Raw genomic sequence first — 18,165 nt, 5'->3', positions numbered from 1 at the left:
CAGGTCTCACATCTGATCATCTTTAATCCAGATCTAAACCAGGTCTCACATCTGATCATCTTTAATCCAGGTCTAAACCAGGTCTCACATCTGATCGTCTTTAATCCAGGTCTAAACCAGGTCTCACATCTGATCGTCTTAAATCCAGGTCTAAACCAGGTCTCACATCTGATCGTCTTTAATCCATGTCTAAACCAGGTCTCACATCTGATCATCTTTAATCCAGGTCTAAACCAGGTCTCACATCTGATCGTCTTTAATCCAGGTCTAAACCAGGTCTCACATCTGATCGTCTTTAATCCAGGTCTAAACCAGATCTCACATCTGATCGTCTTTAATCCAGGTCTAAACCAGGTCTCACATCTGATCGTCTTTAATCCAGGTCTAAACCAGGTCTCACATCTGATCGTCTTTAATCCAGGTCTAAACCAGGTCTCACATGTGATCATCTTTAATCCAGGTCTAAACCAGGTCTCACACCTGATCATCTTTAATCCAGGTCTAAACCAGGTCTTACATCTGATCGTCTTTAATCCAGGTCTAAACCAGGTCTCACATCTGATCATCTTTAATCACATGAAACACATTTTCTGGAGCATGTCATTGCATCAGAATTCCCTTCATGATTTCTGAGATTAAAAAAAACACTCAACAGCTCCACCCTCTGGACGACGCTGGTCACCTTGAAAAGAATCCCGGAGCCGTCTCTTGTTTAATATTTAATGAAAATAAAACGCAGCTTTTTACAGTAATCTTTCCACACCTTTACGCTTACAAAAAGTGTATCAATAAGAACAACGTCAGACGATCTGGAGGAAACAATGACACTTCACTACAGCATTTTAAAACAAATAATAAATTACATTTTTAGATAAATTACTATTAGGTTTTATATAAAATGTATTTTCTCTACATAAGATTAAAGACAGTGATGTTACATTCAAAGCAATATTTACAGTTGTACACACACACACACACACACACACACACACATGTACACACACACACACACACACATGTACACACACACACACACCACACACACATGTACAAACACACACACACACACACACACACATGTACAAACACACACACACACACACACACAAACACACACACACACACGTACACACACACACAAACACGCGCACGCACGCACGTACACACACACACACACACACATACATACACACACACAGACACACAGACACACACACACACACAGACACACACACATTACAGAGACACACACACAGACACACAGACACACAGACACAGACACACACACACAGATACACACACAGACACACACACACACACACACAGGGCTTGACATCAACAGAAAACAGGGCAAATGTCAGAAGAGTTTCATTACAAACACATTCAGTCTCACGAGCCGCTGTCGTCAGGTTCATGTTATGACCTGGAAAGACTCACTTTACAATTGAAAGCCACATATTTATATCCTGTTTATTCTAGAGCTGTAGTCGACTTCTTAACCTTTATTTAGCAGATACTCTCAAAACTCCAGCTAACTCCATGCTTTCTCCTGTCTGCTCGTCTGTTGTGTGGTTTTCTTGTATGAAAGCCTTTGATCTGCAGTGAGTAGAATAAGTAACGTCTATAATAGTCAGAGTAATACCTCAGTTGTAAAGTCTAAAGTCATCTGGAGTAAGCCCTGCCCACCGGTCTGCTTTTCTATGTGTTTGCATTGTTTTAAGTCCCCCCTGAAACTAATCTTCTTTGTTCCTGTAACAGCCCTGTAATGGGCCCTAGACACCCTATTGTTAGCTGGCTGCGGCCTCCTCGTCTCTGTGTAAAGAGGGATTCTCTTTTTAACAAACTCTTTGAAACATTCTCCTCCTTAAGAAGCTTCAGCTCTTTATCGTATCGGATCTACCTTACACTTACCTATATCACCTGCTCGTATCCATGGATATAAGCATGTTTAAAGCCATACTGTGGAACATTCCGGGCTATAAAAGTGGCAGATTGCAGCGGTCAGTTGAGCCCAAACGCTGAAGTCAAATCCTGCAGTTCATAAAGTCACGCACTCTGCTCCAAACACTCTGAAATCACTGCTCGTTACATGAAGAATAATGAGTTAGATGTGAATAAATGCAGTCACGACACATGGCGTGACTCTGCTCTGTCACACTGCCAAAAACAAACAGCTGCAAGAGTTAAAACCATATTCAGTCATTTAGGAGGCGGCTGCGAAAATATCAATATAATAATAATAAAATATCAGTATTCTTGGTATATTTTACAGAATTATTTTGTGACAGCTACAATTGTGTTGCATCTTCAGAGAACGGAAACATTTGACTTATTTATTGTTTTGAGCATTAAAATGTGTGTATTTTATGTTAAATTTTGCGCAGGTTGTGGTCTACAAACAAAATACTGTTGTTAAAATGTGTTTGGTTCATGAAAAATCGTGACATATCAATATATCGACGACCGCACGTATCGCTCAAATTGTGTTACTGTCTCACAAGCGATTCCTAACCCTTGAGCATTAAAATGTGTGTATTTTATGTTAAATTTTGCGCAGGTTGTGGTCTACAAACAAAATACTGTTGTTAAAATGTGTTTGGTTCATGAAAAATCGTGACATATCAATATATCGACGACCGCACGTATCGCTCAAATTGTGTTACTGTCTCACGAGCGATTCCTAACCCTACTATTTAGTTTGTAGGGATAGGTTTTTTTATGTGTTGCTGGGTTTTTCTGCCTTAGCAAGAAATATGATCTGCACACGGTGTACGATTTGTTTTGCTGAGTTATTTTCATGACAATTTTACACCAAAAACAGCTTTTTTAGTCGTGAAATTAAACAAAAACGCATCAAAAAATCTAGCGCGACAAATTGAACACATCCAAACGAGTTAAAACGACTAAAAAAAGACTGATTTTCTGTAACTCATGAAGAAGCCGGTATTATTTTTGGCAGTGTGATACAACAAGCGCCGACTATGTTCAAGAAATTATAGACATTAAAACATATCCAACTTTAAATAGAGTCCTCAAACTCCAGTAGCTACTTCGGAGAGTGAGTACTTTGCATTGAAAAAAAAAAAAAAAAAAAAAAAAGAGAATAAAAGACCAAATTTACAGAGAAAATTTCACCAGACTAAAAGTTATACTACAACAAATCTTTAGAAACTTAAAGAAGAAACCACAGGGGAAACGAGTGCAGCTCCAACAAACAAAAGTGTGATTATCTTCTAATGTTTGATGGATTATTCATCTTTTGTGGGTTTGTAATCAGGTCTTTTTAAATAAACTAAAACATGAACACGACGCAAACAATAAACATTCATTTTCATCAGACATTTTTGTACAATGGTGAAAATCGTGACGCTAAAATGTGTTACAGCTTCAAACATCTGTCATATTATTCCATCTATTGCAACAGTATATACTATATTTGGTCACGTACTGTCATCTCTCGACTCCTTTGGTTCTTTTATCCTGCAAATGGAACTGAGCTAAAGAGTGAAGGATTTAAACAAACAAAAACAAACCAAAGAATGATTGAAGTGTCAGACCGAATGATGCAAACTTCTAGGGATGTAACAATATTCAAAGATCCTCACGACATAATATTCACTATGATATTGTGTCAAATATGAATTCAAATTTTGCTCGTCATTAAAATGGGACTGAACATTTAGACTTTACGGGTTCTGGGTCAGGAAATAGTGTGATTGAACTTTGATTTCACAGGATTCACAGGAAATGCAGTGTTTTTTTTTTGTTTTAAACCAGAAAGTTGCAAATTAACCTCCTATTTTCCACTTAAAACACACACAAAATGGACTAAGAACAGTAGAGAATATTGTACACAGTGTATTTGGAGTTTAGTCTTAATTTTGAGTATTAAAATAGCATGTTGCTCGCCTAGAAAAGAAGCAAAGGATCATGGTCTATGAGCTTTATGTAGTATAAACAGTATATTTGAGCCTTGGCGATAATGATCTGAGATATTGTGACTTTACGGCCACATTTCATAATAACTACACCTTAATTTAGCCTCAATAAAGCATGAAAAAAGACTTAATTCATACGTCTTTGCTCAGGTTTTATTAGACTAATAAAAGTGTCATTGTTATAAAGTGTAGCCCCCACAATATAAAGCTTATTCCACGGTTTCAGACGCGAATAAAGACGTAAAGATATCCAATGGAAGAGGTAATTATGCAAATTTCCTGTTGTTTTTAAGCAAGTTCAAGGGCTAAAACCCAAATTTAAAAAGTTTTCATGCCTGTGATTTTGCTTTTTGATCATTCTGACGCAAACACAATGTACTCAATAAGAACAATTGCTCTCGTCTCATCTGTGAATTTAACGTAATTATATAATACTATCTGAAAACATTGTTACATCCCCAACGCTGCCGCCGGGCTCTCCACACGCCGCTCGCTGCCCCGTGTGGCGCGGTCCTTCACTTTGTGGCACTCCAGCGCTGCCCGTGATTGGTCGGTCAGTGTCTCTTGGCGCGCTGGGCACTCTGGGTACACGAGGCGCAGCAGGCGGCCTTGTAGTAGGAGTAAACGCAGAGCCGCGCCTGCACCACCATGACGCAGTTATGGCGCCGGTCTTTACAGTTCTCATCTGCACAAAACAGACAGCGACATTTAGAGACTCAATCGTGGCTTTTCTTTACGGTTAAAATACACTTTTGTTTCATTTGTCTTCTGCGTTTGACCCGTCCTCCAGTGGCTCACCTGGAACCTGTTATAATTGTGAATATTTAGATCACAATATAATGGTAAAGACTAAAAACATTATAATCCTGGCATTTTTAGAAGAGAAATTATGTGTTTTTTATAGAAACGTGACAATTTTTGAACTAAATTGGGTCTTTTTTAAATTAAAACAAAGAAATGTAATGATTTTAGAAGCAAAATTAAGTGCTCAGTCTTTCCTCAAAAAAGTAAAGTGCTTTTTATCTGGCCTTTTATGTCAAATTAATCCTTTAGAAAGATTGATTTAATAAAGCAGGTCACATATCGAAGAAAACAGGAAGGAAAGAACATTGAGGATTTTGTTGGTCGTGAATTTAATCATCTTGAATAATCGTCTGTTCTCACAATAATCGTCGCACTGACATTTTAAATCGTGACATCAATAGTGACCTGTCAATCTCATATCGATGCTAAAAACAAATCACAAACAGGACGAAATAAGACAGTTTGCAGCTTCACCAGAACTAGTAAAAGACCTGTATGTTTAAAGGTGCCATAACATGCTTTTTTTCACGTTTCGTAGTCTATCCTAAGTGTATAATTGATAATAATAAGTGTTGTGCAACACCCTTAACATAATAGTTAAGAAATATCACCCAGACCTTGGACCCCCTCACCAACCAGGAAATGCAAACGTCTTGGTTTGATATTCACCCCCACCCTTGTGAAGAGCGATCTGGCTCCCCCGCCCAACCCGTGACGTAGTCTCAGAGCGCGTGTGTGCCCCGCCCACCCGTGACGTAGCCCCACAGCTGTCTGCTCAGCGCTGCGGATATATATATATATATATATATATATATATATATATATATATATATATATATAAAAAAGTCTTATGTCCATCTTATTTCCTGTTTTTTTTTTTTCCTGGGTGAGGGGGGGATGATGACGCGTGCTTGCCCTTATGACGCGGTCTTGCCCCACCGCCCGTCAGTTTGGAGATTGGAGGAAAGGAGATAGTCTGTAATATAGCTAAACACTGCGGGAATCAATCAAAAAAACACTCTGGGTACATATAAGATAAGATACTCCTTTATTGTCCCACATGGGGAAATTTCATTGGTGCAATGCAGGTAGATACAAAGGTAGATACAGAAGAACAGATCACCTACAGGAAGTATGAAAAACACCCTCAGCAGAAGATCTCCTATAAATAAACAAAAACTCCCATTGACAAATAAACAAATAAATAAATAAATACCATTTCATGTGATCCCGACAGTAATTGCACATGAATATGTGTCACGACAGCACATAGATTGCACATGAATTTCACAGTAATTGCACATGAATTCCAACAGCAATTGCACATATGACAGAATTGCACATCAGTATTAGGTTAGGTCAGTATTGCGAGTGTTCAGTACTAACAGTGTTTGTTATAAAGTCTGACAGCAGCAGGAAGGAAAGACCTACGGAACCTTTCCTTCACCCAGTGAGGGTGGATCAGTCTCTCACTGAAGCTGCTCTCCAGAGCGGACAGAGTGTCCTGCAGGGGGTGACACTCATGGTCCAGCATAGATGTGAATCTAGCCAGGACCCTTCTGTCCCCCACCTCCTGCACCGAGTCCAGAGCACAGCCCAGGACGGAGCTGGACTTCTTGATGACTCTGTCCAGCCTCTTCCTCTCCCTCTCTGTGATGCTGCTGCTCCAGCAGGCCACACCATACAGGAGGGCCGATGCCACCACAGAGTCATAGAAGGTCTTCAGGAGTGGCCCTGTCACTCCAAAAGACCTGAGTCTCCTCAGGAGGTAGAGCCGACTCTGGCTCTTCCTGTACAGTGCGTCTGTGTTATGAGTCCAGTCCAGTTTGTGGTTCAGATGAACACCCAGGTACTTGTATGAGTCCACTCTCTCAATGTCCCGTCCCTGGATGTTCACTGGTGAGGGGGCAGTGGGGTGGCGTCTGCGGAAATCCACCACCATCTCCTTGGTCTTCCCCGCGTTGATGAGGAGGTGGTTCCGCTGACACCAGTCCACAAAGTCCTGCGCCAGTCCTCTGTACTCCGCGTCATCGTCGTCCGTGATGAGTCCGATGATGGCAGAGTCGTCAGAGAACTTCTGCAGGACACAGCTGTCCGTGTCATGTCTGAAGTCTGCAGTGTAAAGGGTGAAGAGAAAGGGCGCGAGGACAGTGCCCTGGGGCGCCCCCACACTGCAGGTCCGAGTGTCAGACACACAGTTCCGGGCTCTCACAAACTGGGGGCGGTCTGTGAGGTAGTCCAGGATCCACTCTGCCAGGTCATACTCCACACCAGCCGTCTCCAGCTTGTCCCTCAGGAGCAGCGGCTGGATGGTGTTGAAGGCGCTGGAAAGATCGAAGAACAGAATCCTCACAGAGCTGCCAGGCTTTTCCAGGTGAGAGAGAGAGCGGTGCAGCAGGGAGATGACGGCGTCCTCCACTCCGATGCCAGACCGATATGCAAACTGCAGCGGGTCCATGGCTGAGCTCACGGTGGAGCGGAGGTGGTCCAGGACTAGCCGCTCCAGTGTCTTCATCAGGTGGGACGTGAGAGCCACTGGCCTGAAGCTGTTGAGGTCTTTGGGGCGCGGTGTCTTAGGCACAGGTACCAGACAGGAGGTCTTCCAGACCGGTGGTACAACCCTCAGCTTCAGGCTCATGTTGAAGACATGCTCCATAACTCCACACAGTTCATCTGTGCAGGACTTAAGGAGCCTGGGGCTGATGCCATCAGGTCCTGCTGCCTTCCTCACTTTAATCCTCTTCAGCTCACTCCTCACCTGTGCTGCTGTGACAGTCAGTGGTTGGCAGGGGGACCGTGTGCTGGGGGGATGGGTGAGTCCAGGCGAAGTGGGGAGCTGATGGTCCGGGGCGGAGAAATGAAGAGGAACGGATGCAGGGCATTGTCCAGCTGTGGAAGAGGGAGCATGCAGCTGTGCAGGGGGAGGGGCGGGTGACTGATCAAACCTCAAGAAGTGAGCATTTAAATCATTCACCCACTGTAGATCCCCCTCTGTCTGGGCAGGGGGGATTTTGAAGCCCGAGATGGTTTTCAGGCTCCTCCACACTCCCTGAATGTTCTTTTGCTGCAGCTGCTCCTCCATCCTCCTCTTGTAGCCGGCCTCAGCCTGCCTGATCTTCCTCCTCAGCTCCTTCTGCACAGTCCTCAGCTCCTCCTTGTTCCCTGACCTGAAGGCTCTCTTCTTCTCCTTCAGCAGAGCCTTCAGTTCACGGTTAATCCATGGCTTGTTGTTTGGAAAACACCGCACCGTCCGGGAGGGAACAATGTTCTCAAAACAGAAGTTGATGTAGTCCGTGATGCACTCTGTGATGGTGTTGATGTCCTTCCCATGTGGGCCATAGAGCTCAGTCCAGACAGTGGTGCTGAAGCAGTCCCTCAGAGCCTCCTCGCTCTCAGCAGACCACATCCTCACCTCACGGGACACCACAGGCTGCCTGCGCACGATGGGTTCATACACAGGCCTCAGATGTACAAGGTTGTGGTCCGAGCTGCCCAGGGGAGGGAGGGGGGAAGAAGAATAAGCCTCTTTGGTGTTGGCAAAAAACAAGTCCAATGTTCTATTCTCTCTGGTGGGGCAGGTAACATACTGGGTGTATGTTGGTAGAACAGAAGAGGGAGAAGCGTGGTTAAAGTCACCAGAGATGAGGAAGAGAGCCTGTGGATGCTGTGTTTGCAGCCTACAAGTGCAGGAGAGCAGTGCTTCACAAGCATCTTCAGCATTGGCAGACGGGGCCACATAGACTGCGATCAAAATCACATGTGAGAACTCCCGGGGCAGATAATATGGCCTCATGCCAATAGCCAATAGTTCAATATCCCCGTTACATAGCTGCTCCTTCACTGTGCAGTGTTCGGGTTTGGACCAGCTCGTGTTCACATACACCGCCAGACCTCCACCTCTTTTCTTCCCGGATTCTCTCGTTCTGTCCGCCCGCAGCAGATGAAAATTGTCCAAACCTACAATAGAGTCTGGCATTTCTGCTGTTAACCAGGTCTCTGTGAAAATCAAGACGCTGCTGTCCCTATAAATCCTCTGGGACCGCATGAGGCTCGCTATTTCCGTCATTTTATTTTGAAGGGACCTCACGTTACCCATGACTACGGCGGGAACCGACTTCCTGTTTGTCCCTCTCTTCTCTCGGAGTTTACGTCCAGCCCGTCTGCCTCGTTGCGTTTTCCTTAGGATGTCCGCCGGGATAACGTGACGATCTCCAGGTAAGACGACAGTTCTCCGCAGTTTCATGAGTTCCTCCTTTGTGTAAACGCGGTACGGCGCCGGCCGGGGGGCGGGGCCGGAGCCGGAGGACTCAGAGCCAAGACACATCGCAACGACACGACGAAAACACTCAATCCAGCCGAATAAAGACAAAACAAGTTAATTTAAAGCGATTCCAGTGCGTGTCCCGATCGTTCGTGAAGTTCGTATATGAAGCACAAATAGCACAGGTTAAAAGCTCTGAAAAGTCGATTTTGCATGTTACGGGACCTTTAATGAAGAAAGAACTGTTATTTAGTATTTAAAATGTCTGTCTATCGTCTAAAACCGACATAAATACATTCATATTCTGAGATAAACAGGTTTTAAAGAGGAGAGGAAACAGTTTGACTCACCTGCCACTTGTGGGCTGCAGGGGATGCTGTTGCAGACCTGCTGCTGCTCCGGTTTGGAGGCGGAGTCACACTCGAGACTGTGCTTTTTCTCTGCGTCCAGACACCGGACCTCCCTCATCTGCACTCCTCTGCCACAGGAGCGAGAGCACTGCGGAGGCACAGGAGGGCGTGAGTCACATCCCTTCACACGCAGGATGTACAGGAGGGCGTGAGTCACATCCCTTCACACGCAGGATGTACAGGAGGGCGTGAGTCACATCCCTTCACACGCAGGATGTACAGGAGGGCGTGAGTCACATCCCTTCACACGCAGGATGTACAGGAGGGCGTGAGTCACATCCCTTCACACGCAGGATGTACAGGAGGGCGTGAGTCACATCCCTTCACACGCAGGATGTACAGGAGGGCGTGAGTCACATCCCTTCACAGGCAGAATGTACAGGAGGGCGTGAGTCACATCCCTTCACACGCAAAATGGACAGGAGGGCGTGAGTCACATCCCTTCACAGGCAGAATGTACAGGAGGGCGTGAGTCACATCCCTTCACAGGCAGAATGTACAGGAGGGCGTGAGTCACATCCCTTCACACGCAAAATGGACAGGAGGGCGTGAGTCACATCCCTTCACAGGCAGAATGTACAGGAGGGCGTGAGTCACATCCCTTCACAGGCAGAATGTACAGGAGGGCGTGAGTCACATCCCTTCACAGGCAGAATGGACAGGAGGGCGTGAGTCACATCCCTTCACAGGCAGAATGGACAGGAGAGCACGAGTTGCACTTGAAATAAGATAGAATATGTCTTGAAACATGTTGGAAACGTCTTGAACAAGTGTCTCTGATCTAAATGTCTCTGCTCTAAATGTCTCTGCTCTAAATGTCTCTGCTCTAAATGTCTCTGCTCTAAATGTCTCTGCTCTAAATGTCTCTGCTCTAAATGTCTCTGCTCTAAATGTCTCTGTGTTGTGGCCGCGCCCTCACCGCGCTCCACTCGGTGGTGAACCAATGGGGCAAACACTCTCCCTTGTCGCACTCTTGCACGGGCGTGGGCTTCTCCAGGTGAGAACACTCGGCCGCCTGAACCACGTTGAAGTCGCTGCCCGTCTTCTGGACACAGATGATGTCTCGCCGCTGCGTGCCACTCCCACAGCGCACATTGCACTGAAAGGTCAAAGCATAAATATGAATCTGGGAACAGCAGGAAAGAGTCAGGAATATCATTTTAGCAAAAAACATGTGTTTGTTTGCACAATTCTGTATCAGAGGGACTTGTTTTGCTAATACTTCTGACCCTCCCAGACCCTCCTCATGAAGCACACCCAAACACTTCAGAGTGACCAGCCTGAGGCACACCTGTGCTATAGTCATATCTCATCAGCGTCTTGATGTGCCACACTTGTGAGGTGGGATGCACTATTAAGAGAACATTAACTGCTCAGTATAACTTTAAAACAGTGAAAATGTTCACACATTTGTGAAATGGGGCTTTTGAGTTAAAAAGTTTTATATCTTTGAGTTCAGCTCATAAAAAATGGATGAATTAATGATTTATGACTCAAATATGTTTTTATTTTATTTTATTATCAGAATCTATGACACTAATATATTCATTATTCAACCCCTCTTCCGCTGATTTTAATAAAGAAATAAACGTTTCTTGCAAAGAAAAGATATACACATTAAATATTGAGCCCCCAAAAATACAGCTTTCTTGTATTGAACGATAAGTCTATAAAGTATTTATGGCGACAGCCGTTCAGCTCCAACACACCAGACTTTCTGTGTCGACATGTTGTATTGATAAAGTGACTGATTTATCTGTGTGTATATTTTATGTTGTATTTGTAGACAAGAGACACAATAGAGACCACAATATTAACTTATTACAAACTATACAAAAAAACAATTACAAATAATAAATCAAATATAAAACTCATATAAAGAGTTTGCTTCTCCTCACCTGAGTCCAGGGGCTGGTGTACCACGTGGTCACCGCCGCACACGGGCCCCCGTTACACGCCTTCATCTCGGCGGGTTTCTCTGCCACACAGTTTTCTTCTCCTCCTCCTTCTTTGTCGTCGCCGTGGGTCAGACACAGCACTTCCCTCCGGTGGACGCCGGGGCCGCACTGCGCCGAACACTGGACACACGAGAGCCACAGCACGGCCTTAGTTACACTTCCTCTCTTTGATCATGGATGTTAAAATATGAGATTAACTTTGTGAATGGCAATACCAGTGATTTTGAATTCGAGCCGAAATAAAGTCCAATTGATTTTGTTTTAAAATACATCAGCATACAATACTATAAATAATCTAATATATAGTGTTTTTTTTAATGTAAGTGCAGAAAACATGAAATTACATCTTAAGTGTTGATATTTTTTTCACAGATATCGAGATTATTTAATTTGGTTCCAGTTTATCTGAATATAGTTTTTTCTTGTATTAGTCCTGGTTTAGTTCCATGTTTAGTCCCAGTTTGTCTGAATTTTGATGTGGTTTTTGTGGTCTGCCTCCTGTATAGAGGACACAATATGACACAATTATTTTATTATCAGAGCAAAAACATGATTTAAAGTTGTGAAAATAGATAAAGGATTAGCTCAGTCGCTCAGTCTGCAGAAAATTAAAATGACTCATGATGAAAACCCAAAATGAGCCGTGTAAAAAACTTTTTTTAACGATATCGCCAAATACACAATGACCTTTTGGTCATTGTGTATTTGGCGATATCGTTAAATTTTTTTAAAAAAATATTGTAAAAAAATAAATAACTGCACATAAATTCATTAATACTGAGAAGATGAAAATGTCCCATGTGCCATTGTTTATGCAGATAGGGCCAGTAATTAAGATATTAACCATAAACCAGGTCAAAACGTCCACATTCGACTGCGTAACAGTCAAATCGACCACAGTAACTGACCTCATAGTGAAACTGCAGCCTCTTTACACTGTTATGTCTTCATTTTGTGTCACTCACGCTTTGGGACCAGTCGCTGAAGTACCAGTTGGTGACGCAGGGGCCCATGTTGCACTCCTCGCTCCCCTGAGGCATGTGTCTGGAGTTACAGTCTCTGTCTTCGACCTCGCTGCCCTCTTCACTGACACATCGCACGCTCCTCGTCCTCTTCCCCACACCACAGTCCACCGAGCACTGCCGACAGACCAGCAAAATCAATACAAGAGAACAAAGATTCATGAGATTTACAGTGCGGTTTCGGTTCCAGGCGCACACTCGGTTTAGGAATACAACACGGCAACAAACTTTGATACACTAGTGTTTGTCCTTCTGAGTTTTTCACTGCTGGTTTCACGACAATGCAGACTGGTTTAGACCTGATTTCACTTCGGTTTAGTCCATGATTAGACCATACTTTAAGACTTGGCTTTGTTCTGGATTAGCTCTAGTCTTTAATTGATTAGGAAACCATTGATTAAAATAAATGCATTGTTATAATTATAATTTGATAATATTTTATACTGATGTTAAACTTGTTATTACTGCTGTAGATTTGGTCCTAGCGTCACAACAGAAGACTTCAAGTTCAGTTTGACCCTGGTTTAGTCCTGGTGTAGCCCTGGTTTAGACCTGGTTTAGCCCTTATTTAGTCCTGGTTTAGTCCTGGTTTTGCTCTAGTTTTGCCCTGATTTTGCTCTTATTTAGTCCTGTTTTATCCCTGGTTTAGCCCTGGTTTTGCCCTGGTTTTCCCTGGTTTTGCCCTGGTTTTGCTCTTTTTTAGTCCTGTTTTAGCCCCGGTTTTGCCCTGGTTTTTGCCCTTATTTTGTCCTGGTTTAGCCCTGGTTTTGCCCAGGTTTAGCCCTAGTTTAGCCCTGGATTTGCCCTGGTTTAACCCTGGTTTTGCCCTGGTTTAGCCCTGGTTTTGCCCTGGTTTTTGCCCTGGTTTTGCCCTGGTTTTGCACTGGTTTTGCTCTTATTTAGTCCTGTTTTAGCCCTGGTTTTTGCCCTTATTTTGTCCTGGTTTTGCCCTGGTTTTGCCCTGGTTTAGCCCTGGTTTTGCCCAGGTTTAGCCCTAGTTTAGCCCTGGATTTGCCCTGGTTTTGCCCTGGTTTTGCCCTGGTTTTGCTCTGGTTTAGCCCTGGTTTTGCCCTGGTTTTTCCCTGGTTTTGCCCTGGTTTAGCCCTGGTTTAGCCCTGGTTTAGCCCTGGTTTTGCCCTGGTTTTGCCCTGGTTTAGCCCTGGTTTAGCCCTGGTTATACCCTGGTTTTGTCCTGGTTTTTGCCCTGGTTTTGCCCTGATTTTGCCCTGGTTTTTCTCTGTTTCAGCCCTGGTTCTGCCCTGGTTTTGCCCTGGTTCAGCCCTGGTTTAGCCCTGGTTTAACCCTGGATTTGCCCTGGTTTAGCCCTGGTTTTGCCCTGGTTTTGCCCTGGTTTAGCCCTGGTTTAGCCCTGGTTATACCCTGGTTATACCCTGGTTTTGCCCTGGTTTTTGCCCTGGTTTTGCCCTGGTTTTGCCCTGGTTTAGCCCTGGTTTTGCCCTGGTTTTGCCCTGGTTTAGCCCTGGTTTAGCCCTGGTTATACCCTGGTTTTGCCCTGGTTTTTGCCCTGGTTTTGCCCTGGTTTTGCCCTGGTTTTGCTCTGGTTTAGCCCTGGTTTAGCCCTGGTTTTGCTCTGGTTTAGCCCTGGTTCAGCCCTGGTTTAGCCCTAGTTTAGCCCTGGATTTGCCCTGGTTTAACCCTGGTTTTGCCCTGGTTCAGCCCTGGTTTAGCCCTAGTTTAGCCCTGGATTTGCCCTGGTTTAACCCTGGTTTTGCCCTGGTTCAGCCCTGGTTTAGCCCTGGTTTAGCCCTGGTTTAGCCCAGCGCTACACATATGGGAACACCACTGAGACCTGTATGTTGGTGTCCATGTGAGCGTGCTGCAGACTCACCGAGCTCCAGTCCGAGCTGACCTCCCAGTGCGAGCAGAGGCGGAGCTGGCAGGGCTGCGTGGACTCTGGGGGCGTGAGGCCGGCGCAGCGCTGAGGTTGGACCATAGTGTGACGCTCCCCAAAGCTCTGCCTGCACTGGAGCTGCCTCTGCTGCAGCCCGGGACCACACGAGACACTGCACTCCGACCACGAGCTCGTCTCCCAGCTGGAAGACACGTTTAGAATATCACGCTCAATTAATACAGACACAAATACACGGTTTGGATTCAAGTATCGCACAAAACAAGAATCAAGAGTCATCCATTCGTCGACTAGACAGATTGCACATTGAGACTTTTTCAAAACATTATCAATCAAATAAAGAATGGAATATGGTGACTACAGAGAATATCTACAAATAAAGTGTCCGAATTGGTCTTTTTTGACAGTTTGATTTCATAATGGCACAGTCTTTCTGAAAAAAACATATTTTTGTATGGTTTTTTTGACTCTGTAAAGTCCAAAAAACAATGACAATTATCAAAATATGACAAAGATTATTTCTCTAGTTGACATAATTACTCAATAAATCGCTTGGTAAATAGTGCTTTGTTTTTCCATTTCAAATGAATCTGTGAAGAGCATCTGGCCCGGCCTTTTATTCATATCTGATTCATTCAATTTGAGATTTAATCATTCATTTTGAGTTATAGTAGATTAATTACTATTCACAGTAATTCTAAAATAAAACAATAACCATAGTTTTTTAGAACTAGAATCAAAAACTCGCCAGATTCTTACTAAAGACTGTTCACTATTTATTTGCCAGATCATTTCTTGTTACTTTTATATATATATATAGATGGACACACTCTTTCTGAGCGTGTGAAGTCTGTTGTTTCATGTGCAGTGACTCACAAAGGAGGGCAGGGCTGTGTGTTGCACAGCTCCTCCTCGGGCGAAGGTTTGGACGCTGAATCACACTTCCTGTCAGGCACTTCCTGGTCCGTGTGGCGGTTTATGCACAGAATCTCCCTGTATTGAGTACCTGCATTTGAAAAGGAAAGAAAGTTGTAGTCTGGAGTTTGAATCAACATCCTGCAGTTACATCCCTCAACCAGAGGAGGGAGACTTGTCATCATTTAACGTCTGTTTGGTCTCATTGGAGGTCATTGTTTCATATTTAAGAACGTTATTTTGGGGTAATTCAAGTTTTGTTTAAAGAAATATTGAAAATTTTGTTTTGTTTAAGGTTTGGTTCACACATTTACAATATTTACTTGGAAAATATCTGCATTTTGACATTTTAAAGGCAATTTCTATCACACCATTTTGTAGGGGTGAAGTCAGGTGTAATTGGCAAAAGTTCCTCAAAACTTTCCAGCATCTCTAAGTTCTGACCTGAACTGCACTCACAAGACGACACACGAGGACATGGAAAAACAACTTTTCATATTTTGTGCTAGTGTAGACCGTGGTATTCCTGCTGCTCTTAGTGTTATTACGATACAAATATTCCAAACTCTATTTTGATTGGAAGAAAATGGCTCTATATTCAATACTACCATTTTGTAAAAAACATCACGTGGTCTTATTATAATTCAGATATAGATCAAGATCATTCTAAAACGATTCAAGAAAGGTTTAAATTTGTCCTGTTACTATTTATGTTTACTTTTTTCAGTATTGATACTTCTGGGAAACCTTATATTTATACACTAGCTCACTCCGGACGTTCTACTTCCTGCTGTTGTGCAGATGAATCATATGAAGCCTTATAATTACACCATCGAGAAAACAGAGTAAAGGGATTAACATCTGAATAAAATAAAAATAAAAAATAAAAAAATTGAACATTTTTTAAATAAATACTATTAAATAATAATAATAAAAAAACAGACTGTGGCAAGAGCAATATTAGTTACTTTAAAAAAATATATTAAAGGTCCCATAACATGCAAAATCGACTTTTCAGAGCTTTTAACCTTCTTACATTGCTATTTGTGCTTCATATATGTACCCAGAGTGTTTTTTTGATTGATTCCCGCAGTGTTTAGCTATATTACAGACTATCTCCTTTCCTCCAATCTCCAAACTGACGGGCGGTGGTGCAAGACCGCGTCATAACCCCAGGCACGCGTCACCATCCCCCCTGGGGGCGAATATCAAACCAAGCCGTCTGCATTTCCGGGTTGGTGAGGGGGTCCAAGGTATGGGTGATATTTCTTAACTATTATGTTAAGGGTGTTGCACAACACTTATTATTATCAATTATACACTTAGGATAGACTACGAAACGTGAAAAAAAGCACGTTATGGCACCTTTAAAAGCGGTGTTTTCGATATGATTTAGTGATGTTTTTTGGTGTCGCGGAATCAACCAAATAAATAATAAGAAATACAACAACTAAACCACTAAATGCAGACAGTTCTACTCTCTTGACCTGCTCTCCACCTCAACGTTAAACTACACCCTCTTACACCGCGGTTGTGTCACGTGATTGGCCCTTCTCGCGCTCTTGGCTACATTACACATTCTACATCAGTAATAGGATTATATGTGCCTGACCTTTTCCACAGGAAGCGGTGCACTCGGTGAGCGCTCCCCTCCGCCACACGAACGGCGACTGCGTGTCCAGGGGCAGGTCGGTGCGAGGCGGGATGCGCACGTTCCTGTTGGGGGCAGACGCTCGGGCGGCGGGCGACCTCTCCGGGGTCCATCGCTCTGGGGACGGGGCCGAGTACACGGGGCTGGAGACAGGAGGAGCTGCAGGTGCTGGGTCCTCGACTGACACAGTGAGAGGGCCTAGAACATAACAAACACGAAATGTCCAGAGTTATTTGGACATTTACACGACTAGAATAAGCAGAAAACCCAGTAGTTAAATCTGATTTCTGGTGTGGGTTTACGTACAATACTTCACAGCGTTGAAGACAAAGTACAATAGACTTCTCTTTCATTTTTGTCGTACGTAGTTTGCCGTTTCATTTCAAATTAATCACATTACTCACATCAGAGGTAACTGTTTACGTTTCGGTAATCAGACAACTCCAGTAATCAGATAACGATCAGATTCAGATTTAGACCAAAAAAAATCTAAACTGTGGCAAGCTCTCTCGGCTCAAAGTAAGAGGGGCCTCTCTGTGTGGAGTTTGCTTGTTCTCCCTGTGTCAGAGCGAGCTTCCAACTTCAGCCCGGAAACATAACGAGAACATCAGCTGGTGGTGCTCGTGGTTGAGTGGATCGCACATGTGCCTGACCCGGTGTCATTTCACACTGAACTGACCTGTCGATGATTAAAGTAGTCTTGACCAAATAGATATAGATATAGATAACTGACAGACCAATAGTGGAGAGCTGAATATCTGGAAATGGGCCCCTGGGGTGAAATGCAGAAGATACAATTCCAAACAGAACTTTAACCTGTAGTTGATGCAAATAAGAGGTACAATATACCCTATGAATGGCCTTCATTTATAAGACTATTCATGGCAGTTTTCCTTCTTACTTATGCAATTGCTTTGGGTGAGCAAGCCTTTAGTTATGCTGCTCCCACAGCTTGGAAAACTCTACAAACTGACTTGAGACTTTATGAGCTAGTTTCTTTGAGAGTTTTTTTTTTTTTTTTTTTATTGCAAGTTTATTTGTGCCTCTAAATGCAGTTTTTATGTGATTTTACAATGCTTTTATTCTAATATCTCTATGTAAAATGTAAATTAATAAAGGATTAATTAAATAATAGAAAACTGACAAGCTTCTTAAGGATTTGGACGTGACCGCACTGTTTCCCAAAGCAATTATACAACTGGAATACCTGGGTCAGTGCCGACATACTCACGCTCCTGACGGGAGGATGATGGAGGAGAATTGGGAAACGGACAACACAATGTGATTCAGAAGTGTTGAAATATGAGGGGAAAGGCTGTGAGTCAGAGCGGTGATG

General features: G+C 43.5%; 1 protein-coding gene across 1 annotated transcript in view; it reads right to left on the bottom strand.

The window, feature by feature from the left end:
- Nucleotides 1-706: 706 nt before the first annotated feature.
- The window catches only part of adamtsl4 (ADAMTS-like 4), a 72,628-nt gene continuing 55,169 nt past the window's right edge, over nt 707-18,165 (bottom strand). The window contains exons 8-15 of the mRNA XM_072460045.1: nt 16,791-17,027; nt 15,140-15,269; nt 14,243-14,447; nt 12,337-12,510; nt 11,312-11,491; nt 10,333-10,512; nt 9,354-9,501; nt 707-4,623 (exon numbers count right to left, since the gene is read on the bottom strand). Of these exons, the coding sequence (XP_072316146.1) occupies nt 4,493-4,623; nt 9,354-9,501; nt 10,333-10,512; nt 11,312-11,491; nt 12,337-12,510; nt 14,243-14,447; nt 15,140-15,269; nt 16,791-17,027 (1,385 nt within the window). The 3' untranslated portion in view covers nt 707-4,492. The remainder of the gene's footprint in view (nt 4,624-9,353; nt 9,502-10,332; nt 10,513-11,311; nt 11,492-12,336; nt 12,511-14,242; nt 14,448-15,139; nt 15,270-16,790; nt 17,028-18,165) is intronic.

Source organism: Eucyclogobius newberryi, unplaced genomic scaffold (assembly GCF_026437365.1).
Source record: "Eucyclogobius newberryi isolate DKJ021-1_F unplaced genomic scaffold, fEucNew1.0.hap1 SCAF_3, whole genome shotgun sequence".
NCBI lineage: Eukaryota > Metazoa > Chordata > Actinopteri > Gobiiformes > Gobiidae > Eucyclogobius > Eucyclogobius newberryi.
Note: the sequence above shows the minus strand (reverse complement) of the source record. Positions and strands in the feature narration are given on the sequence as shown.